The 24,689-nt window shown below is 43.3% G+C and overlaps 2 protein-coding genes across 4 annotated transcripts in view; one reads left to right on the forward strand and one right to left on the reverse strand.

The window, feature by feature from the left end:
• Window positions 1-14,722, reverse strand: part of OSTF1 (osteoclast stimulating factor 1) — a 46,208-nt gene extending 31,486 nt beyond the window's left edge. The window contains exon 1 of the mRNA XM_061201178.1: window positions 14,432-14,722. Coding sequence (XP_061057161.1) covers window positions 14,432-14,465 — 34 coding nt within the window. The 5' untranslated portion in view covers window positions 14,466-14,722. The remainder of the gene's footprint in view (window positions 1-14,431) is intronic.
• Window positions 14,723-14,940: 218 nt separating this feature from the next.
• The window catches only part of NMRK1 (nicotinamide riboside kinase 1), a 34,628-nt gene continuing 24,879 nt past the window's right edge, over window positions 14,941-24,689 (forward strand). For all 3 annotated transcript variants that reach the window (XR_009702136.1, XM_061201179.1, XM_061201180.1), the window contains exon 1: window positions 14,941-15,161. The gene's annotated coding sequence lies outside the window, so the exon portion shown is untranslated. The remainder of the gene's footprint in view (window positions 15,162-24,689) is intronic.

The following is a 24,689-nucleotide window of genomic DNA, read 5'->3' on the forward strand; positions in this document are numbered from 1 at the left end:
GTGTGTGTGTGTGTGTGTGTGTGTGTGTGTTTGAATGTACCAGGTCATTAAGTAAAACATATATATTTCTTATTGGAGGTCAAGGTCAAAGAAAGTTTGAAAGCCACTGCTCTAGACTATCTGATCAAGTTAGAAATTTGCTACAGGACTCTAAAGAATGGGTAATACTCTTCTACTTTATGAATCTCAAAATTCAGCTAGCATATAAAATATAATATTCTCCCATCACCCCCAAAAGCAGATATTATAACCAATTTTAGATAATTATAACCAATCAAAATGAAAGATGAGGAAGAGAATTATTTGAACAAGGAAAAATTATAGAAAAATAAGAATTTACTATGTACATATATTTCTCACATTTATCTAAGCGAATGCAGGGAGTATTAATCTTAATTTATATCCTGTGGATATGAAAAAAAATGTATCTCAGGGTAAGTAAAAGTATTAATGTTATTTCTACGAGGCATATTTAAATTATTCCATTAAACAAGCATGATGAAACAGGATGTTTTCTGCTCAAAAACAAAACAGGAGTCTATGTGGTAGTATCCAAGAGTCAAGGTCATCATTTCCATTGCTGGGGTGAAAGGAAACAGCTGGGCTCTGTTAGGCCAACACGGGGCTCCCCTGGGCTTTGTGGATTCCAACGCCCATAAATGAGGTGGTCAGCTCAGAACAGGCTTCAGGGTGACGATCTCTATTCATGTCAGTCCACAAAAGCCCAGTGCTCTTGAAAAATAAAATGTTTTTCTTGCAAAGAAAATCACCATGTGAGTAGAGCAATGTCCAAGAGTTTCCAATGTAAAGAATAAGTTCCTTCCCTCATACTTATATTCTTGGATGAATTAAATCAAATCCAACGAACTCTATTTGCATATACCTTTAAAGGCTATAACTAACAAAAAAGACTATGAACATAATGTTTTCATCTCTCCTTACTCCAGTACCACCTCTTCCCTGCTTCCACCCTATGCAATCCAAAGGGGAAAAAAAAAAACACTAAAGAATTTGAAACGTGTCTTGATTGCAGCTGCAGGAATGGCAGACTCATTAAAAACAGTAGCCAGTGTGTTTTCTGACAAGAGGGTTCTGTTTATTAACAGTGTGCCTTTCTTATCCATTTTTTCCTTTGCTTATACTTTGCAGTGCCTTTCGGCAAACTTGGTTACTTTCACATCTTGAAGGGCCATATCTGCTGGTTATTTTTATTTCTTCTCTGAGGTATAACATAGAAGTCCCTAAGAGCAGGGTTCAAAATTTCAAAAGACAAGCTCACTGCCAACCATGTCTTGACTGGTTAAAAATTAGACAAAAGAGCAATGGCCCGTAAAACCCTTCACCTCAAGACACCCTGCTTGCAGAGTCAGTTTGACAAGGAGACCGGGGGGAAGAATGGAAGAAAACTCTTTATTTCAGTCCTTGGAATTTAAAGAAAAAAGGCCACAGCACCTTCTGCAAAAGGGCAAGATGAGTCTGAGGGCTGACTCATGACAGCAATACCTGTTTCTGTACAACCTGTGAGCTAAGAATTAAGAATGGGGACATGTGTATGCATATGGCTGATTCACTTTGTTGTACAACAGAAACTAACACAGTATTTTGAAGCAATTATACTCCAATAAAGATTTAAAAAAAAAAAAAAAGAATGGCTTTACATTTTTAAATGGTTGAGAGGGAGGGAGGGAGGGAGGATCGAAAAAATATTTCATGACATATGAAAATTATCTGAAATTCAAACTGCAGTGTCCATAAATAAAAGTTTTCTGGAACGGAGCCAATATTTGTGTATCCTCTACGGCTGCTTCCCCATTCCAATGGCAGGGTTGAGTGGTTGTAACAGAGACCATCTGTGGCCCACAAAGCCTAAAATATTTACTATCTGTACCTTTACAGAAAAAGTCTGCTGCCCTCTATCCCATGGTCCCCCTTTTCCTGTGAAGGACAAGTCAGACCAAAGAAGCATATGTCACAGCCTGAGGAGCTGTGGGTCTGCCTCTCTCTGGCCCCGCAAGCAGTCTGGGGCTCGGCCTCGGCCTGTGGGAAATGAGTCCATACATCCAAGATTGAAATAGAAAATTCCCTAACACTGGAACCTCTAATCTAAAAGGGAATGACCCATTTAAGCTCACATTTATGGGACACTTACCACGGACCAGACACCATGCAAAGTGCTGACTTGCAGCAACTCTTTTAATCCTCAAAACAATCCTGGGACATAAATACTTTATTAAGACTATTTTACAGCTGAGGAAACTGAGGTTAGAGGGGGTAACTAGTCCAGGTCTACACAGCTAGGAAGCGGCAGAGATGAGGTTTAAACCCATGCTATCTGGCTCCAGGGCTCATGCTCTAAACACTCTGGATGTGGCTCCAAAAGATCTGAGCTTTCGGGGACTTCCCTGGTGGCACAGTGGTTAAGAATCCGCCTGCCAGTGCAGGCGACATGGGTTCGAGCCCTGGTCCGGGAAGATCCCACATGCCGAGGAGCAGCTAAGCCCGTGCGCCACAGCTACTGAGCCTGCGCTCTAGAGCCCACAAGCCACACAACTACTGAGCCTGCGTGCCACAACTACTGAAGCCCGCGCGCCTAGAGCCCGTGCTCCACAACAAGAGAAGCCACCACAATGAGAAACGCGCACACCGCAATGAAGAGTAACCCCCGCTCGCCACAACTAGAGAAAGCCCGGGTGCAACAGCGGAGACCCAAAGCAGCCAAAAATAAAAAAAAAAAGATCTAAGCTTTTAATGCTGGCACGCTGGGATTAAATGGGTTTAAACAAATTTATATATGTAAAGTACTGAGTGCAGTTCCTGAGGTGTTGTATGTGCCCATAAGTGTTAGCTTTTATTAATTACTATAAAGTTTTACCTTATTACTTATTCCTTGAGTTTTTATCTTCACTGGCAAGATGGCCTTATCAAAACCCTATATATTATATATATCCTGTATATTAGATATATATATCCTATATTATATATATACCCTATGTATCCTGTATATTAGATAATTTATCATTTACAAGGCCCCTGCAGAGAAACTGAAATGATTTTGTTAAGCAAACAAGGCATAACATCTAATATTATATCCCTTAGTGGCTATTAAAAAATTCAATGAGAGTTTTAAGTTGTCATTTTTGAAACCTATAGTCATCATCCTCAGTCAGCTCAGGCTTCCTCAACAAAATACTATAGACTGTGTGCTTAAGCAGCAAACATTTATTTCTCACAGTTCTAGAGGCCAGGAAGTCCAGAATCAAGGTGCTGGTCAATTTGGGTACTGTTGAGAGCACTCTTCCCGGCTGGCAGATGGCTGCCTTCTCACTGTGTGCTCACATGGCCTTTCCTCTGTACAGGCACAGATAGAGAGATCTCTCTTCCTCATCTTACAAAAACACTAATCCCATCATGTGGGCCCCACCCTCAAGACCCAATCTAACCTTAATTACTTCCCCAAGGCCCCATCCCCATCACATTGGGGGTTAGGATTTCAATACATGAATTTTGGGGGGGACATAAACATTCAGTCCGTAACAGCAATGAATATAGAATTACAGAAAAAAACAGAAATGCACGAACATGTAAATATATACATATGTTGTTATACAGGTTACCACAGCAATAATAAAAAAAGGATTTATCATGACCTTTAAAAAAATTAGCTTTGAGGGGATATGCTTATGTTATGTAAATATAATGTCACTGGTGGTAATTTATACATACAATCAGCTATGTAAAATAAAGATATTCACAGAAGAAAAACTGGGAGGAAACAACATCACAATGTAATCTCTGGGTGGTAGAACTATGAGTCATGTTTATTTTCTTCTCTATTTTCTTAATTGTCTACAAAGAATACAAATCCCATACATAACCAGGAAAACATGGTCTCTTTTAATGCCCTATTGAAGGACAACCTAAAAATTATGTGTGCTTTATTTATCGGCAGAGTATTTATTCACATGAGTCCTTTTCTTTTTTTGGCCACACCGCGCACGGCTTGTGGGATTTTAGTTCCCCAACCAGGGATCGAACCTGGGCCCTCAGCAAGCAGAGCACAGAGTCCTAACCACTGGACCACCAGGGTTCTTAAGAACCTAGGGGCAGGACAGGAATAAAGACAGATGCAGATGTAGAGAATGGACTTGAGGACACGGGGAGGGGGAAGGGTAAGCTGGGATGAAGTGAGAGAGTGGCATGGACATATATACACTACCAAATGTAAAATAGATAGCTAGTGGGAAGCAGCTGCATAGCACAGGGAGATCAGCTTGGTGCTCTGTGACCACCTAGAGGGGTGGGATAGGAAGATGGGAAGGAGACCCAAGAGGGAGGAGATATGAGGATATATGTATATGTATAGCTGATTCACTTTGTTTTAAAGCAGAAACTAACACACCATTGTAAAGCAATTATACTCCAAAAAAGATGTTAAAAAAAAAAAGTCCCTATCCAAAATTATAACAGAACCAAAACAAGGAAAGTGAGTTCAGAGAGGCCATCTATAGGAAACCAACAAGATGTCTAAGACATTCATTCCTTCCAAGATCAGCTACTCACTAAGACAACAGCTTTTAAACTGGAAATTGTTTCCCTAATTGCATCCTTTCTCAAGTCACACAACAGTGCTCCTTCAAAAGGTTTATGAAGTATTCCGAAGGGTCACGTTCCTGGCATGAAAGTGGTGAGCCTTGATCGGTGGCCCCAGAAATGTTGGACATGACACCTCTAGTGGAAGCTACGCCCATCGGCCATTCCAGGGCCAGACCTGGCATTGTTGAAGACTCAGCCCTGGCAAGGGGATGCCCTAGGTGATGAGTTCCTCTGCCCAACTCACCTGGTCCTGAAAGTCAAGATTGTCTATGGAAAGGAGGGGCTACAACTGGAAGGTCTGGGAAGACCCAAAGAGACCAAGTGACTCCTGGAAAAGGTCAGGGGAGAATCTTAACCCCAAGAAATGTTCAGGTATTTTCCCAAACCAGATCAGCTGTTGGGAGGAGGAAGAGAGGAAGAGAGAATGGAGTCCTTAGGATTTCCCCTAGAGAAGGACAAGGCTAGAGAAAGACAAACAAAAAGCTCTAGTTTTCTGGGGTTATAATTAACATAGGGTAATTACAGGACCATTCTTATGAAAATCTCCCTTCTACTCAAGGCCTTGGGCGGGAGCTGTGATAACATTCCTGAGGGTTCTACACTTACTTTCAGTGACTAACCTCAGCCACTAGAAGGCCCAAGGCACCTTTCACACCTACTCCTGAGATTGCAAATTGCTCTGGACTTTTTCTTAACTCTTTTTCATTAATGGATGCCCAGAAGATCATTTCTCTTTTTTATTAACACAGGGTCATGGGGGAAGACAAAGTATTGAGACATTGGAATTTGTTCTTAAACTTCTAGGAATACCGCTGGTCCCCTCCCTTGAGCTTGCAGAACTATTTGTTGTTTACAGTGTGGATGGGTAGACAGTGAAAATAACCTCTCTGCCCACAGGGACAGAAGAGGGAAAACTCCATGCTCTCTAGGGCAGTGGCTTTCCACCAATATGCAGCGGTCATCCAAATTGCAGGCTTTCATAATAAGTACTAGGAATTTGCCCTCCTTCAGTACCCACCGTCCAGATGCAGAAGTACCCCGCCTTCTCTTGTCATCTGTCCTAACAAATTGAAGTTCTTTACCTATAGTCTTAAAAGATGTTTAGTGGAAAATTAACACTCAAGAGCACTATAATAATTTTTAACTATGAACCAAATTTTTTGTGTGTGAGTTCTAAAGTTATAGCAATAAAACTTATTCCCATCAGTACAATTCTATGTTCTTAACACTGTCATTATATCAGAAGCCCTGTAAGCATGTAAATGTTATTTTCTTTAAAAAGTTGGTTTCTTGTGTGAGATCTACATAACTGACAGTGCGAAGGGTGGGCTGAGAACCACTCTCTTAGAGGAAGACTATCAATCCTCTTTTAGAGAGAAGCATTGAAAACCCTCCTTCCTGGAATGAAATGTGAGAATTTCTATATGGCGAGGTCTGAACTTGAATTCATGGCTTAAAACTATCACCTCCAATAAAGACAGGAAAAAAAACAAGGAGAAAAGGGATTCTGAACAGTATTTTACACAGAGAATTAATTTCTGAAAACTAGCCAAAGGGCTTCCCTGGTGGTGCAGTGGTTAAGAATCGGCCTGCCAATACAGGGGACATGGGTTCAAGCCCTGGTCCAGGAAGATCCCACATGCCTCAAAGCAACTAAGCCCGTGTGCCACAACTACTGGACCTGCGCTCTAGAGCCCGCGAGCCACAACTACTGAGCCCGCGTGCCACAACTACTGAAGCCCACGCACCTAGAGCCCGTGCTCCGCAACAAGAGAAGCCACCACAACAAGAAGCCCACGCACCACAACGAAGAGTAGGCCCCCCTCACCACAACTAGACAAAGCCTGTGTGCAGCAATGAAGACCCAACGCAGCCCAAAAAAACAAAAAACAAAACTAGCCGAAGATATATTCTTAGATCTCAAATCTATGGAGCTGATATTATTGAGTTATAATTAATGTTATACATTTTCCAAACATAAACGTCCACATGATGGCTACATTTTGTGAGGGTCTTACTGGAATCCGTGCATGCAGACCCCAGACACATTTCTGCAGAGCCATCCCAATGTTGCCTTCTAGGCAGCTGCAAAAAAAAAAACAAACCCAAAACTCCACTGCCCTGTGTAGCCAGAGACCTAACTGAAATAGATCAGACCTAATTAAGAATACATTATGTCCCCACCCTAACCCACTTCCCATCCTTCTCTCTCTCTTTCTCTCTCTCATAGAAATCTGGATTTATGAACTGCCTTTAAAAAGTATTTAATTCCTCCATGTTTGCATTCACGTGGCACTGAACACTGGAAGTAGCAGGAAGATGGGTAGGGCTTATCGAAAATGTCCCGGGGCTCTATAAAAAGCACAGGATGAAATCATGTAGAAATTTGGGGAATTATCTGAAAAGTCAGTCTAAGGCAATAAAGATTCAGAATCAGATTTAGAATCAAACGAAAAACTGAGGCCCAGAGTAGTCTAGGGACTGCTTATCAAAGTGACCTAGCAAGTTAATAAAAAAAAAAAAAAACTGGGACCAGAACTTCACTCCAAAACTAATGTCCATTTCCCATTACTATATTCTGCATCCCTCTCCTCCAGATCACAGCTTGGTCCTAGAATATCTGCCCTAATTAGCCCATCTTTATGCTTAAATTCCTATTACTAAAGACTAGTTCATTTGAAAAGCGAATTTCTCTCTCAGGAATCTTACTTTTAGCTTTTTTTTTTTTTTTTTGTCATCATATAAGTTTAACTGCTGTCATTCTTTAATTGTATTTTATTTATCTATTTTTGGTTGTGTTGGGTCTTTGTTTCTGTGCGAGGGCTTTCTCTAGTTGCGGCGAGCGGGGGCCACTCTTCATCGCGGGGCACAGGCCTCTCACTATCGCGGCCTCTCTTGTTGCAGAGCACAGGCTCCAGACGCGCAGCCTCAGTAATTGTGGCTCACGGGCCTAGTTGCTCCGCGGCATGTGGGATCCTCCCAGACCAGGGCCCCCGTGTCCCCTGCATTGGCAGGCAGATTCTCAACCACTGCGCCACCAGGGAAGCCCCTAGCTTATTTTTTACTGTAAGCACATTGGGGAAGGGGATTTTGATAAATCAATGATTGGTTTAATACTGCAGGTGAATTTGCTCATCAGATGTGAAGCAGAGAGTTTATTCTCAGAGGCCCGTGGAACTAAGAGAAGAGGAAACCAAGTTCCAGGTGATGTCAGCAACGAAAACCAGGATGGTCCTGAGCGGGATATTATAAGGCTCTCTGGGCATGTGGCCCTGGTCCCAGAGGTACCAAAATCAGAGCTCCAACAACAACTGGCTATGGCACTCAGGTCTGCCAAAGGTTAGGTCTGAAGGATGGGCGCCCCAGGGGAAATCCATCTAAGAGCAGACACAGACCGACGCCAATCTTAAGGTCACAGCATGTTGGAAAGGCACGGGTGTGTTAGCCAAAGGGCCGTACAACATGGAGCACGTGTCCAAGCAAGCTAATGACAAGGGTTCAGGGCAGCAGATATCCCAGTGCCAGTTAACAAGAGAGTGCCTGGTTAGATGTCAAAACATCAGAGAGACCCAGTACCAACCAAGAATCAGGAAATGGGCAGGAACCCATTATGGAGAACAGAGCTCCTACTAAACCAATGTCAAGTCCTAGGGACCATTTAGAGACCCAATATTTAGGTATAGAACTGGCCCTCAAGAGTGGCAAGGTGTTAGGCAAGAACTAGAAGCAGCCCTGTGGATGGGACAGACTCCCTGAAAGAGGAAGTGGGCAGTCACCATAAGCGGTTGACTCCCACTTCACGGCTCTGCTTAACGTAGGCCCAGGTTGTGGTTAGCAGCTGCTTGGGCGTCTTAGAGTTAGAACCTGAGTACAGACGAATAACAGAGAATGATTTACTCCTCAACCGAAAAACAACGTTGAAAACCATCTCGGGTTTGCTATACCGTTCAGAAACGAACTCTGGAGGGAATGGTGTCTGTTGCTATGTTTCCCAGCCAGTTTCTTTGCCTGAAAAACCAGTTTAGGTCCTCCCAGGGCTACTGTCAACAAACTTGCACTGACTCATCAAAACAATGGGCCCAGAAAGCAGCCCCCAAACCCTGTAAACATGGATAGGCAACATTTTAGAGATAGTCCTAAGAGTCTGGTTTCCAAGAAAGGAAATATGAGACTCTGTGGAATCTTCCAAATCTGGAGTCTTGAGATACCTGCCAACTGTGCCAAAAGCCTGGAGGAGCTTCTCTCCGCCTCTAGCTGCCCTCATCTATGCTCAGAGAGCTGGAATTTGGAGGGGTCCTCCCCCTAAGCATGGATTGGGTCAAGAAATTCCAAGAAGGTACAGCCACTCCAGAACACTCTCCAAGTGGAAGTAATTTCCTTGTCTCATACAAGTGAGTTGAATCAAGCCTTTCCTCCTAGATGAGAGAATCCTGAAATAGAACCCATGAGTTTCTCAGAACCTACCAAAATCCCTGGAGTGTAGGGATGCCAGAAAGACTCTCTAGGGCTGCTTTCAGATCATAGTAAGAGGCTGGAGGCAGACCCTCCAGCAAGAGAATCAACTTGGTCTAGAGACCCTAGATGGGTCTCTAGGGTCTTCCTGAATTTGAATTTAAATTGCTTTTAGGTTCCCTGGGAAACAGGAGCACCAGACTAGGAAGGAACCCTCAGATCCCTCCCCCCAAGCCCGGGACCCCCGGCCTCTCGCCACCCCACTGTCCCCTCTGTGGCTTGCCCTCTTGCTGCGCTGAAGACCCCTGGGGTGGGGGGCTTCCTCACTGTCCTGCCCACCTAGCCGCAACTGGAGCCAGGCACCTACATCCTCCACGCCCTCTCGAAGCTGCTGCTCTGCCCTCGGCCCTGACACTTGGAGGGTGAAGAACAGCCTGTCTGCTCGCCTGCTGACTCAGTGCTCTACTGGCTGAGCCCCCTCCGGCCTCCTGTCTTCTTGGCTTCAGGCTGGCAGGGCCGCCCATGCCCCCTGCCCCTTCCTCTCAACCTGCAACTTGTACCCACTCTGACCTGGCTCCTCTAATAAATTCATGTCCACAGGGGGGTAAAAAAAAAAAAAAAAAAGAAAAGAATGAGTACATTCTTTCATTCCAAGAATATAAAACCAAGGTAATTTATCAAATTCTAAGGAATGTTAACAAGTTGAACATGCTAATCAAAATGCACAAATACAAAACTCTCCCCTAACTCTTACCCTGAGAGTAAGTTGAGGGATTTGCCTTGTAACTTTCTAAAAATTCTACAGATACTCAAACAGTGAGTGGGAAACAACTGGCAAGAACTAATAAAAAGGAGGTGACCTCAGCTGTCCCACCAGTGACTTGTGTAAGTGAGTTGAAGCTGTGGCCCTCTTTAACTCATTTCTGCAAACTACCACCCACAGCTCTTGTTAACACTCTAACAAACAGATAAGCACATGAGTAGATGGCTCACATGTGGACGTTCAAATACTTGCTTTCTGTGTGGAGCAATACTGTTTTCCACAACCTGCTACACTAGGCAAACGGCTTTCTCTTTAATTCAGAACAAATTTCTCTGGTTCACAGTTCCACACCAAATCCCCCTGGCTTCTGTGAGAGAAGCTCAGCTCCTATGCAGTCAATCAAACGTGGGCAGGACATCATGTCAAGTTATTTCATTTCTGTCCACGTCAAACGACTTTCCCCTCTTTTCTGCCTACCAAATTCTTACTCAGCATTCAAGACCCTGCTTAAATTTCCCCTCTTCTGTGACACCTTTTCAGCTTCCTCAAGCTCCTTGCCTTGTACTTCCTAGACCTCTGACCACACTTTGATAATATCTCCTATCACATGCGTTGTAATTTTTCTGTGTAAGGCGTGCTCACACATTTTTGGTAGGGAAGTATATTAGTACAACCTCTTTGGAGAGCATTTTGGAAATGTCTGTGAATACGGCAATGCATATACCCTCTGACACAACAATCCCACTGCCAGGACTTTGTCCTGTGGCTATACTCACACAGGTAAGCAACAGGGTTGTTGTAACACTATTTGTTATAACAAAAGAGTGGAAACAATAGAAGCACATTTTAATACGGGTCTGGTTAAATAAATACAATAGAGTACCATGCAGTAAGAATCAGAAATCTCTCTCCATACTGGTGTCTGAAACTCTTTTCCCAAAGTCCTTTAATTTATCTGATAGAGAATCTTTTTTCCCCAGCTTTACTGAAGTATGAATGACAAGTCAATAGAGAATTTTGACTTAATAGCTCACACCAGCCCACTAAAAGGGTGTGTCTGCCCCCTCTCTCTCTCCCTCTCCTCACTCCCATGTATTTTGCTTCCCCTGGCCATTAAGCAAGTGAGGACAAATTTGGCGATGGTCTTCATTGGACGTGAAGTATGAGGTGAAGGGGATCAGAAAATGTCAACCCAAAATATGCCACTTTGGCATAAGGATTATTTTGAGTTGAAGGCAATTGAGAAAAAGCAGACACAGGAAGAACTCTGAGCCCTCCCCATCTGCCTGAAAACAAGACATAAATTCCTCATGAAGGTATCCTCCTCCTGTAGGTCCCCCATTAAAGACAGAGGAGAAGAACCCTTATCACCAGGGATAGAGATGGCACAGAGATGAGTCTGCATAAGTAAACCTTACTAAAATAACTCTTATTTTCCATTAGTTTCCCCATATCTCTACCTTCCCCATATCTTCTACTCCCCCATAAGTTCAACGCCTCTTTCCTTTTAGTCACTTCTCTACAATGTGTTGCCCTTTGTTAAAGTGGTATATAAACGTCCAAGTCTAACCACTTCTTTGGATTTTCACTTCTTTTCTGTATAGCCCTTACACACATAAAATTAAAAACATCAATTAAATTTGTATGCCTTTTCCTCCTGTTAATCTGGCTTTTTGTTAGTTTAATTCAGTTAATTCACAGTAACTAGATATCAAACCTAAGAGGGTAGAGGAAAAGTTTTTTTCTCCCTTACAGAGGCATGTCAGAAAAGCTCATCACTTAGTCCCATTGAAGTCAAACCATGGGAATGCTGAAAACACAAGAGGGAGGAGACCTCTCTACTTCCAGAAGTCCTGTTGATGGACACTGCCTCCAGCCTTTGCTATTTAATGTGAAGCTACAAGATATGCCCAATCACAGTCTCCCCTGCTTTCTTCTAGACAAAGACTTTATTATGTATCAAGACTTTTTATGTAACTGCCACACATACAAAGTTTAGTTGCTGTGCAGTTACAAAGAAACAAGAGACTATTCTACTCTCAAAAAGTGTCAAATATTGTTAATCAACTATGCTCCAATATAAAATTAAAAAGCAATTTTAAGTGTCAAATAGTCTAATACAGATCCAATTAAAGAGGGGAGCTACACAAAGCAAATGCAAATAATACAACTGCATAAGTTAATAAAGGTGGCTGCCCAAGTAAACCCGGTCCAACCTAATAGAATCCTCACAGGTTTCTCTGCCCAAAATGCATAGACTCCAGTTAAGGCTTTTGTTCCATTCCCAGGCCAAACCAACCACTTCCTAGCTTTGAGAACTTACAAAGTTTATTTAACCTCACTAAGTCCTATTTCATCCATAAAATGGGGATATTAGGATCCACCTCATAGGGAAATTAGAACAATTAAATGAGACAGAGCATACAAAGTACTTGGCACAGCGCCTGACACTCAGGGCCAAATAAATGTTAACTATTACTATTATAATCGTCATCATCATTCTGGAATTTTCAAGATGTTTCTCAGACTTTATTCTGCCATCAGGTATTAACAGAGCATCAAGTTTATGAAGAAAAATTATTCATGTGCACACCTTGAGCCAACTCTATATCTCACCTTTAACTAATTCATTTATTCAGAGAAGAAAAAATTATACAAAACTTCAGATCATTTTAGGTGAAAACCTTTTCCCTCTCAAAGGTGTTATATAAGCAACATATGTGTGACATCTTTGAAGTTTTATGATGTTTTTACTGTAAATATGAAAGAACCCAAAACATGGACATATGCTTCTTCAAAGTCCCACTAATTTATTTTCCCAAGACAAGTGAAATATTTATGCCACTTTACTTCCACCACCAAAATCAATAAGCCATTTAAAAGAATTGGTCAAGGTCATACATCAGGCTTCCAACTACAGGGGAAGGTTATCAAACGTGCTTAGAATGAGAGGATTCTAGGCCAAATCTCATTCAACATCTTTTGGCCCATCTTTACCTCAAGACTCAGAATAAAGTCTCTTTTTAAAAAGTCTTTGTGAGGGAGCTCCTCGGTGGCCTTATTGGTTAGGATTCCAGGCTTTCACGGCCACGGCCGTGTGATCCCTAAGCCACACCTGGGCAAACACACACATACACATCACGTTGATGTCCCTCCAGCTACAGCACAGACATCACTTAACGTCTAGAGATGAAAAACCTCATGAACGGCTTCTCAGGACCTTCTTTGAAATAAAGTACTCTGTTTAGCTATCAAAGAACAACTCTTCTTTGTTGGTTACTTGAGGTCCTGATTTACATCTGAGTTTAGAAGGCTGCTGCCTCCTACAAACGCACTTAAAATGCAAATTCCTCATCAGCCTCCATATCTAAAGAAGCACAGAGCCCACTTCTAGCCTTTCTCCACCATTGCTCACAGTGGAGCCAAAGTCCCAACAAAGTCACACTCAGTCCAGCAAAATTTAAGTCCTCAGTGAATGACTATGCCATATATGTGAGTATGTACATAATTTTCAAATAAAATGATTTGAAACTACCACTGTATGATGGTAAAGGAAGAAAACTGGATAATCATGAAAGTTGAAGTGCTTGACTAAAGTTTAGAAAAATCAAGAAAAAAATTAATCACTGAAATTACTCCTTCCTAATCAAGGTTACTTCGAAATTTGATGTAAATGGATAAATTTCAGCCTGTGCTATACTGAATGAAGTTGCATGAGATTGGAAGAAAAAAGTTCAGAGTATGTAAGAGCCACTTCTCTTCCATTTCCCACGTTTTCAGTAACTACCTACTCAATGAATGCACGAAAGAGTTTATTACAGTGTTGAACTGAAATATCTCAGTCGCTTTTAAATTCTCCTTTCTCCATGTCCCAGAAAATATTCCAAGGATCGAATAAAAAATGAACAAGGACTATCGGCCAAGAAAGCTGCTTGAGGAAGTTAGTAAGCTCACCCTCTCCAGTTTAACTCGCCTAATTCACTGAGGGAGTGGAGGCAAAAGACTTGTACTGCAATGATAAAGTGACACTTCTGAATAGTAATAGCTGAGATTACTCTGCCGCAGCCTAGATTCTTCTAGTCAGGAGCTCGAGTACAGTTTTCTAAAAGCTTTTCCCAAGATCTCGAGGTCAATTTGCGGAGACTCACTCACCCACCCCACCCTACCAGCAGCGCACTTCCCGTTCGCTTTGGCCGGTCAAGAACCCAAACTTGACAGCGACACACACTGAAAAAAAAAAAAAAGAGGAAGTGGCTAAAAAAACATTTCAAGACATTTATTTAATTTTTTTCCTAAGGGAGATCAATGGCCCTGTCTTCCAGGAAATCTCAATGGGACGTAGCCATCACGTCGACTGGAAAGTTGCAGCGAATGACAATGCTGCAAAACCGAGGGTGACTCCTCTTTAAAAGTAAAATTTTTAAAATTCCTCGAAAATCTTCTTGCTATCCAAAACGATCCGTCCCCTGCAGCGAACGCAGCAACGCTAACAACTCCCACCCTGGTGGGTGGCATCGAAAGCGAGGCTCGGGGCCGGGTACGTGCCTGATCTGCCCTGCCAAGTGGCAGAGGGAGCGCAGGGCACGGCGGCGGCCAGGGGACCCAGCGAGCCACCTTCCTTACCTGGTTTGACCGGTTTGGGTGGCGGCTTCGACATCTCTCTTCCTGGAGCGGCTGATTCTAAAGACCACGCACGACAAGCCAACCGAACGCCCCTCCAGCCGGCACTGCGGGCGCCTCAGAGTTTCTTTTTGTCTGGTTTGCAGTGGTGCGCCTTCAAGGACCTGCGTCCACCCTGGGCAGCCGGACGAGCAGAGGCAGGCAGAGCAGCTCGGCGCAGTGCCCCGCCCCGCGCCGCGGCCGACAGAGCTGTCCGGAGCGCGCAGCCGGGCAGACGAGGAAGTAGCTGCAGCCTCGCCGAGCGCTAATTGGCTCCCCGGCTGCCAGCTTCGCCGCTGCAGGAGCGCGGGCGGCGCGCACGGCGGCGCGGCGCGGCCGAACCAGCGGGAGCCGAACGGGGGCGCCGCAGGCTCGCGCCGGGGCCGGCCTGGCCGCGCGCGCCCCGGACGAGAAAGGGCTGGACTGGGCAGGAGCGCGCGCGCGTGCAACCACGCTCGCCGGAGTCCCGCCCCATCCAACGCTGGCCGGAGCTGGGTGTCGCGTCCGCTCAGGGTGGGACAGAACCTTAAGTTGGCCACCTCTACCCTGCGCCGCCTCTCACCCGGGAGGGGCACGGGGGAAGGGGCCGTGGGCCTCTCGGTTAACGAGCTTCGGGGGTTGCGGCGGGTTAGTGACAGGCGCGCTTGGCAATCGCCTGTGCCGCTTTGCTTGGGAGCACTCGAACTGGCGCCCGGTGAGTACCTGCCTGACGCCCCGCCGCGCAGACTCCTTGGGGTCTGGAGGTGTTTCCAGGGTGTTCCTGCGCTGGAGTCCGAGCCCCGTTGTGTCTTGCAAGCCCTTTTGGGACTCCTACCACCCTAAATGGGCTGATAAGTGGCCTGCCAAGGAGGACGTGCACTCGTGATGGTGTAGTGCCCTCACGCCCCCTTATAATCCTGAAAACGGGACTCTGCCTTCTAGAGACTGGACAGGTGGTTGGGAGAAGTCACTGAGGTCAGGGTCAGGTGTTGATCCCTGCCAGAAGAGACAGCCTGACTCCTCTAGCGTTGAGGTTGACTAACTGCGGCCCTCCTGCTGCCTGTTATTGTACAGCCTAAGAATGGTTTTCAAGTTTATTTTAATGGCTTAAAAGAAATCAAAAGAAGCAGATTTTGTGGCACGTGAAAATTATATGAAATTCAAATTTCAGTGTCCATAAAGTTTTATTAGAACAGAGCCACGGTCATTTGCTTATGTATTGTCTGCGGCCGCTTTCACTTCCTAACAGCAGAGTTGAGCAGCTGTCCGTAAAGCCAAAAACATTTACCATCTAGCACTTTGCAGAGCAAGTTTGCCGACCCCAGACCTAGCAGAATGAATTTCTACTGAGAGGCAAGGGCTGGAGCAGACAATAAATGCACCGTGCGTAAATTAAAATAGCACAGGCAATATGATAAATCGCTTGTATGTTTGGGGGAAGAAAAATTGAAAAGAAAAACTTTACGTGAGAGTCTATGTAAAATGAAGCTTCGAAGTTTCTACTAGGGGTTAGTGACAGAGTGATTCCAAGAGAACTGGGCAAGGGTTGTGTTTTCAAACACTCCAGCCTTGGCATTTACCAAAAAGGAGCAAAGTTTAAAAAATAGTAGAAAAAGACTACCCTGTCACATAGAAGATAATCAAAATATTGAATTAAATAAATGAGTGAGAAGTCCTGAAACCTTTCACTCTTTTAGAATCCAAAATGTACCATATTTAGTAGTGAAATAATTTAAGTATAGTAAACACATACCAGTTATGAAAAAAGGACTCAACAACATATTTTACTTAGGGTTAAAAAAAGTATAAAAAAATTGAAAGTACTCATTTTGGATTTGCTGTTTGCCATCTTCATCTGTTCTCCTCCTCCTAAGCAAATTCACTCTGCTGTTGAGGAAAGTCTTGCAGTTACTGGGAGAATAAAGTACAGTTGACCCTTAAACAACACAAGTTTTAACTGCATGTGTTTATTTATACTCGGATTTCTTTTTTTTTTTTTTTTTTTTTATTTTATTTTTGGCTGTGTTGGTTCTTCGTTTCTGTGCTAGGGCTTTCTCCAGTTGTGGCGAGCGGGGGCCACTCTTCATCGCGGTGCGCGGGCCTCTCACTGTCGCAGCCTCTCGTTGCGGAGCACAGGCTCCAGACGCGCAGGCTCAGTAGTTGTGGCGCACGGGCTTAGTTGCTCCACAGCATGTGGGATCTTCCCGGACCAGGGCTTGAACCCGTGTTCCCTGCATCGGCAGGCAGACTATCAACCACTGTGCCACCAGGAAAGCCCCTATACTCGGATTTCTTTCACTAAATTCATACTGCAGTACTACACAATCCAAGGTTGGTTTAATCTGAGAATGCAGAATGGTGGATACAGAGGGCTGAGTAAAGTTATATGTGGATTTTTGATTGTGAGGAGGTTGACATCTCCAACCCCTGAGTTGTTCAAGGGTCAACTGTACATAAATATCCCACAAGATTGGCAGTGGTATGTACTCCTAGTAATTGGATGCCCTGGATTGATGAGGTTGGAAAGTCCAAATGGTTGTCTCTCCGGAGACATCCAGTGATTTACAGTTTGTAGGTGATGGAGATTGTGTTTCATTCATTGAAGTCTACTGCTACGTATTTTTGGAGCCTGGCACCTCTCGAGTGCAAGCTTTTTAAATGTGATTTTAAAATAGTTCTTAAAGGGGACAACAGGCAGTGAAATAATAGAACATAGTGTGGAGATGGACAGTGCCAGGGCTGAACTTGGAGTTCACCTGAAGCTGCCCTGTGCATCCAACACTGGTTTTGAAACACATGGCTTCTGGGATTGCTATACCTATCCCACACCCTAGCCACTCAGCCCAGCCATAGGTCTTGCTTCTGCTTCTCTCAATTCCCTAACCTCTCACCACAGTGTCACCTGTTCATTGCTAATGGACTGTGCCCAATATTTACCCAAACACTGTCTTGGAAAGGCTAAAGCTGCTAACTAATATAGAAGTGAGGGTTCCTATTTTGGTAAAAACTGGCATTTGACCGTGGGAGTTCTCTCCCGAGCCCAGGAGATTTCATAAGAAGACTCTTGACTCCCTTACTGTTAGTTTCTGAATTGTTAGATTTTCCACCCAAATAACCGCCTCAAGCCTATTTCCAGTGCTTCAGCCACACTTCCTTGTTATTTACATGCTATGTAATCAGTACAACATCCTCATGTGTACGCATAGATGTGACAAGAAGCACAGGAGACTAGTAGTCCTTGCCACTCAGTGGATACAGAAAATACCCCATCAATAATACATCAATAAAAATAACATCTATTATACATGAGAGCCTCACAATTAAGCCAGCACCTGTGCAACATCCTTTCTTTGCTCTTGGTAATAAAGTGCTTTTTAACAGCTTAGAAAGATGGAAAGAAGTTAACTCACTTGGTTTAGTTTTGTTTCTAGTTTTGTTTTGTTTTTTGGCCACACCTCACGGCTTGTAGGATCTTAGTTCCCTGACCAGGGATCGAACCCGGGCCCCAGCAGTGAAAGCGCCGGGTCCTCACCACTGGACCACCAGGGAACTCTCTCTAGTTTTCCATTTACTATCTGTGTGATCTTGAACAAGTCACTCCATTGTCTGGGCCAGTTTCAACTTCTGCAAAATGAAGGGGTGGACTATGTGATATCTAAGGCTATATTTCTCCAGGCTTGAGAATTTATGCTCTGATAAATTATCCAACAATAGGTGAGGTGGAAGCAAGGAATAACAAAGTTTCATGAATTTTTTTTCTTATTTTGCCAAGTGAGGACATCAATCTACTACTACCTACTGCCAACATGATTTCATAGGAGAAAGGACATTTAGCACCAAAAAATGTAAGCAAGCTACCATCTCAGGATAAAGGGCAACCTTTCCTTTCCCAAAAAAGGATAGTTGGCAGCCTTGCACTGACATATTAAAAATAATAATAAGGTAAAATATAATTCAAAAGCAGAAAAATTACAATGTAAAAATTTATTTTACAATACTCATTATATGTAATTGTTCCCTTGATACACTGTGGCAATTTGGATGGAGATAAATATTCAACAATGCAGCTCCTGGTGAAACTCAGATGTCCAACTTGATATGTTATTTTATTTCTATCACAGTCACATTCTTGTCTCATGTAGTCTAGTAAATGAAAGTGGAACCAAACCTTACTAAATCGCACTCAATTTGGAATACAGCTGTTCCTTGGTAAGGGGGGTGGCTGTGATTGGACAACACCCCCCAACCCAGGAATACCAGAATCTGCAGGTACCCAAGTTCTTTATATAAAATGGCAAAGTATTTGCATATAACCTATGCACGTCCTCCCACATACTTTGAATCATTTCTAGATTACAGGTAATCCCTAATACAATGTAAATGCTATGGAAATAGTTGTAAATACAATGAAAATACTATGTAAATAGTTGCTGGTGCAGCAAATTCAAGTTTGGCTTTTTGGAACTTTCTAAAATTCTTTCCCCTAAGTACTTTCAAACCACTGTTTGTTGGATCTGCGAATGTGGAACCCTCAGACATGGAGGGCCAACTGTGTTCTGAAAAAACTGAGGAGAAGCCGAGGAACAACACCCCTCTCTCCACCACGCTCTTCCCTACTACCTCCCCACAGGGGACACAGGATAGGAACTGGGAGGGTGGCTGAGAGCCTCCAGCTCAGCCACCACACACCCCAAGTGGAACAGCTTAGGTTCCTGGTCACCCCACCAGAGCAGTCAGGAATAAAGAGCAGCGTCAGTCAGAGGCAACCTTCTAGAACTACTATGCTAAGGTTCCCTGCAGCTGAGCTTCATCTTTTCACTTAAAGAGATGACAGTGGTCCTTGGAATATCCACAGGACTGCTTTGGTGAACCTTAGGGGGCCGTGCATGAAGCTGTCCTCTACCCCCCCCCGTACCAGGGGTCAATAAGCAATGGGCTGCAGCTAAAACCTGGCCCCCTAGGGACTTCCCTGGTGGCACAGTGATTAAGACTCCACACCCGGAGACCTTCAAGATGGCAGAGGAGTAAGATGTGGAGATAACCTTCCTCCCCACAAATACATCAAAAATACATCTACATATGGAACAGCTCCTACAGATCACCTACTGAACGCTGGCATAAGACCTCAGACTTCCCAAAAGGCAAGAAACTCCCCACATACCTGGGTAGGGCAAAAGAAAAAAGAATAGGGATGGGACCTGCACCTCTGGGAGGAAGCTGTGAAGGAGGAAAAGTTTCCACACACTAGGAAGCCACTTCACTGGTGGAGATGGGGGGTGGGTGGGGGGGAAGCTTCGGAGCCACGGAGGAGAGCGCAGCAGCAGGGGTGCAGAGGGCAAAGCGGAGAGATTCCTGCACGGAGGATCAGTGCCGACCAGCACTCACCAGCCAGAGAGGCTTGTCTCCTCCCCCGCCGGAGCAAGTGGGGACTGGGAGCTGAGGCTCGAGCTCCGGAGGTCAGATCCCAGGGAGAGGACAGGGGTTGGCTGCGTGAACACAGCCTGAAGGGGTTAATGCACCACAGCTAGCCGGGAGGGAGTCTGGGAAAACGTCTGCACCTGCCTAAGAGGCAAGAGACCACTGTTGTGGGGTGCGCAAGGAGAGGGGATTCAGAGCACCGCCTAAACAAGCTCCAGAGACGGGTGCGAGCCACGGCTATCAGCATCAGCGTGGACACCAGAGACGGGCATCAGGTGCTAAGGCTGCTGCTGCAGCAACCAAAAAGCCTGTGTGCAAGCACGGGTCACTATCCACACCTCCCCTCCCAGGAGGCTGTGCAGCCTGCCACTGCCAGGGTCCCGTGATCCAGGGACAACTTCCCCGGGAGAACACACGGTGCACCTCAGGCAGTTGTGACGTCATGATGGCCTCTGCCGCTGCAGGCTCGCCCTGCATTCCGTACCCCTCCCTCCCCCCGGCCTGAGTGAGCCAGAGCCCCCGAATCAGCTGCTACTTTAACCCCGTCCTGTCTGAGCCAAGAACAGATGCCCTCAGGCGACCTACACACAGAGGCAGGGCCAAATCCAAAGCTGAACCCCAGGAGCTGTGCGAACAAAGAAGAAAAAGGGAAATTTCTCCCAGCAGCCTCAGGAGTAGTGGATTAAATCTCCACAATCAACTTGATGTACCCTGCATCACTGGAATACCTGAAGAGACAACGAATCATCCCAAAATTGAGATGGTGGACTTTGGGAGCAACTGTAGACTTGGGGTTTGCTTTCCACATCTAATTTGTTTCTGGTTTTATGTTTAGCTTAGTTTAGTATTTAGAGTTTATTATCATTGGTAGATTTGTTTATTGATTTGGTTGCTCTCTTCCTCCTATTTTTTTATATATATAGATATATATGATTTTTTCCTTTTTCCCTTTTTGTGAGTGTGTATGTGTATGCTGCTTTGTGTGATTTTGTCTGTATAGCTTTGCTTTTACCATTTGTCCTAGGGTTCTGTCTGTCCGTTTTTTGTTTGTTTGAGTATACTTTTTAGCACTTGTTATAATTGGTCGATTTGTTTTTTGGTTTGGTTGCTCTCTTCTTTCTTTCTTTCTTTTTTTCAATTACTTTTTAATTTTTTTATTTTTAATAATTATTTTTTATTTTTTATTTTAATAACTTTATTTTATTTTATTTATTTTTTTCTTTCTTTCTTTTTTTCTCCCTTTTCTTCTGAGCGGTGTGGCTGACAGGGTTTTGGTGCTCCAGCTGGGTGTCAGGCCTCTGCCTCTGAGGTGGGAGAGCCAAGTTCAGGACAGTGGTCCACCAGAGACCTCCCAGCTCCACGTAATATCAAACACCAAAAGCTCTCCCAGAGATCTCCATCTCAATGCTAAGACCCAGCCTCACTCAACGACCAGCAAGCTAGAGTGCTGGACACCCTAAGCCAAACAATGAGCAAGACAGGAACACAACCCCACCCATTAGCAGAGAGGCTGCCTAAAATCATAATAAAGTCACAGACACCCTAAAACACACCACCAGATGTGGTCCTGCTCACCAGAAAGACAAGATCCAACCTCATCCACCTGAACACAGGCACTAGTCCCCTCCACCAGGAAGCCTACACAACCCACTGAACCAACTTTAGCCACTGGGGGCAGACACCAAAAACAACGGGAACTACAAACCTGCAGCCTGCGAAAAAGAGACCCCAAACACAGTAAGTTAAGCAAAATGAGAAGACAGAGAAACACACCGCAAATGAAGGAGCAAGGTAAAAACCCACGAGACCAAACAAATGAAGAGGAAATAGGCAGTCTACCTGAAAAAGAATTCAGAGTAATGATAGTAAAGAGGATCCAAAATCTTGGAAATAGAATGGAGAAAATACAAGAAACGTTTAACAAGGACCTAGAAGAACTACAGGGCAAACAAACAATGATGAACAACACAATAAATGAAATTTAAAATTATCTAGAAGGAATCAATAGCAGAATAACTGAGGCAGAAGAACGGATAAGTGACCTGGAAGACAAAACAGTGGAAATAACTACCACAGAGCAGAATAAAGAAAAAAGAATGAAAAGAATTGAGGACAGTCTCGGAGACCTCTGGGACAACATTAAACACACCAACGTTCAAATAATACGGGTCCCAGAAGAAGAAGAGAAAAAGAAAGGAACTGAGAAAATATTTGAAGAGATTATAGTTGAAAACTTCCCTAATATGGGAAAGGAAACAGTCAATCAAGTCCAGGAAGCACAGAGAGTCCCATACAGGATAAATCCAAGAAGAAACATGCCAAGACACATATTAATCAAACTATCAAAAATTAAATACAAAGCAAAAATATTAAAAACAGCAAGGGAAAAACAATAAATAACATACAAGGGAATCCCCTTAAGATTAACAGCCAGTCTTTCAGCAGAAACTATGTAGGCCAGAAGGGAGTGGCAGACATATTTAAAGTGATGAAAGGGAAAAACCTACAACCAAGATTACTCTACCCAGCAAGGATCTCATTCAGATTCGGCGGAGAAATTAAAACCTTTACAGAGAAGCAAAAGCTAAGAGAATTCAGCACCACCAAGCCAGCTTTACAACAAATGCTAAAGGAACTTCTTAAGGTACAAAACACAAGAGAAGGAAAAGACCTACAATAACAAACCCAAAACAATTAAGAAAATGGTAATAAGAACATACATATCAATAACTACCTTAAATGTAAATGGATTAAATGGTCCAACCAAAAGACATAGACTGGCTGAATGGATACAATAACAAGACCCGCATATATGCTGTCTGCAAGAGACCCACTTCAGACCTAGGGACACATATAGACTGAAAGTGAGGGGATGGAAAAAGATATTCCATGCAAATGGAAATCAAAAGAAAGCTGGAGTAGCAATTCTCATATCAGGCAAAACAGACTTTAAAATAAAGACTATTACAAGAGACAAAGAAGGACACTGCATAATGATCAAGGGATTGATCCAAGGAGAAGATATAACAATTATAAATATTTATGCACCCAACATAGGAGCACCTCAATACATAAGGCAAATGCTAACAGCCATAAAAGGGGAAATCAACAGTAACACAATCATAGTAGGGGACTTTAACACCCCACTTTCACCAATGGACAGATCATCCAAAATGAAAATAAATAAGGAAACACAAGCTTTAAATGATACATTAAGCAAGATGGACTTAATTGATATTTATAGGACATTCCACCCCAAAACAGCAGAATACACTTTCTTCTCAAGTGCTCATGGGCCATTCTCCAGGAAAGATCATATCTTGGGTCACAAATCAAGCCTTGGTAAATTTAAGAAAATTAAAATCGTATCAAGTATCTTTTCCAACCACAACGCTATGAGACTAGATATCATTACAGGAAAAAATCTGTAAAAAATACAAACACATGGAGGCTAAACAATACACTAGTAAATAACCAAGAGATCACTGAAGAAATCAAAGAGGAAATCAAAAACTACCTAGAAACAAATGACAATGAAAACACGACGACCCAAAACCTATGGGATGCAGCAAAAGCAGTTCTAAGAGGGAAGTTTAGAGCAATACAGTCCTACCTCAAGAAACAAGAAACATCTCAAATAAACAACCTAACCTTACAGCTAAAGCAGTTAGAGAAAGAAGAACAAAAAACCTCAAAGGTAGCAGAAGGAAAGGAATCATAAAGATCAGATCAGAAATAAATGAAAAAGAAATGAAGGAAACAATAGCAAAGATCAATAAAATTAAAAGCTGATTCTTTGAGATGATTAAAAAAACTGATAAGCCATTAGCCAGACTCATCGAGAAAAAAAGGGAGAAGACTCAAATCAGTAGAATTAGAAATGAAAAAGGAGAAGTAACCACTGACACTGCAGAAATACAAAGGATCCTGAGACATTACTACAAGCAACTATATGCCAATAAAATGGACAACCTGGAAGAAATGGACAAATTCTTAGAAAAGCACAACCTTCCAAGAGTGAACCAGGAAGAAATAGAAAATATAAACAGACCAATCACAAGCACTGAAATTGAGACTGTGATTAAAAATCTTCCAAGAAACAAAAGCCCAGGACCAGATGGCTTCACAGGCGGATTCTTCAAACATTTAGAGACGAGCCAACACCTATCCTTCTCAAATTCTTCCAAAATATACCAGAGGGAGGAACACTCCCAAACTCATTCCACAAGGCCACCATCACCCTGATACCAACACCAGGCAAAGATGTCACAAAGAAAGAAAACTACAGGCCAATATCACTGATGAACATAGATGCAAAAATCCTCAACAAAATACTAGCAAACAGAATCCAACAGCACATTAAAAGGATCATACACCATGATCAAGTGAGGTCTATCCCAGGAATGCAAGGATTCTTCAATATACGCAAATCAATCAATGTGATAAACCATATTAACAAATTGAAGCAGAAAAACCATATGATCATCTCAATAGGTGCAGAAAAAGCTTTCGACAAAATTCAACACCCATTTATGATAAAAACCCTCCAGAAAGTAGGCATAGAGGGAACTTAACTTCAACATAATAAAGGCCATATATGACAAAGCCACAACTAACATTGTTCTCAATGGTGAAAACCTGAAACCATTTCCACTAAGATCAAGAACAAGACAAGGTTGTCCACTCTCACCACTGTTATTCAACATAGTTTTGGAAGTTTTAGCCACAACAATCAGAGAAGAAAAAGAAATGAATCCAAATCAGAAAAGAAGAAGTAAATCTGTCACTGTTTGCAGATGACATGACACTATACATAGAGAATCCT

Source organism: Eubalaena glacialis, chromosome 9 (genome assembly GCF_028564815.1).
Source record: "Eubalaena glacialis isolate mEubGla1 chromosome 9, mEubGla1.1.hap2.+ XY, whole genome shotgun sequence".
NCBI lineage: Eukaryota > Metazoa > Chordata > Mammalia > Artiodactyla > Balaenidae > Eubalaena > Eubalaena glacialis.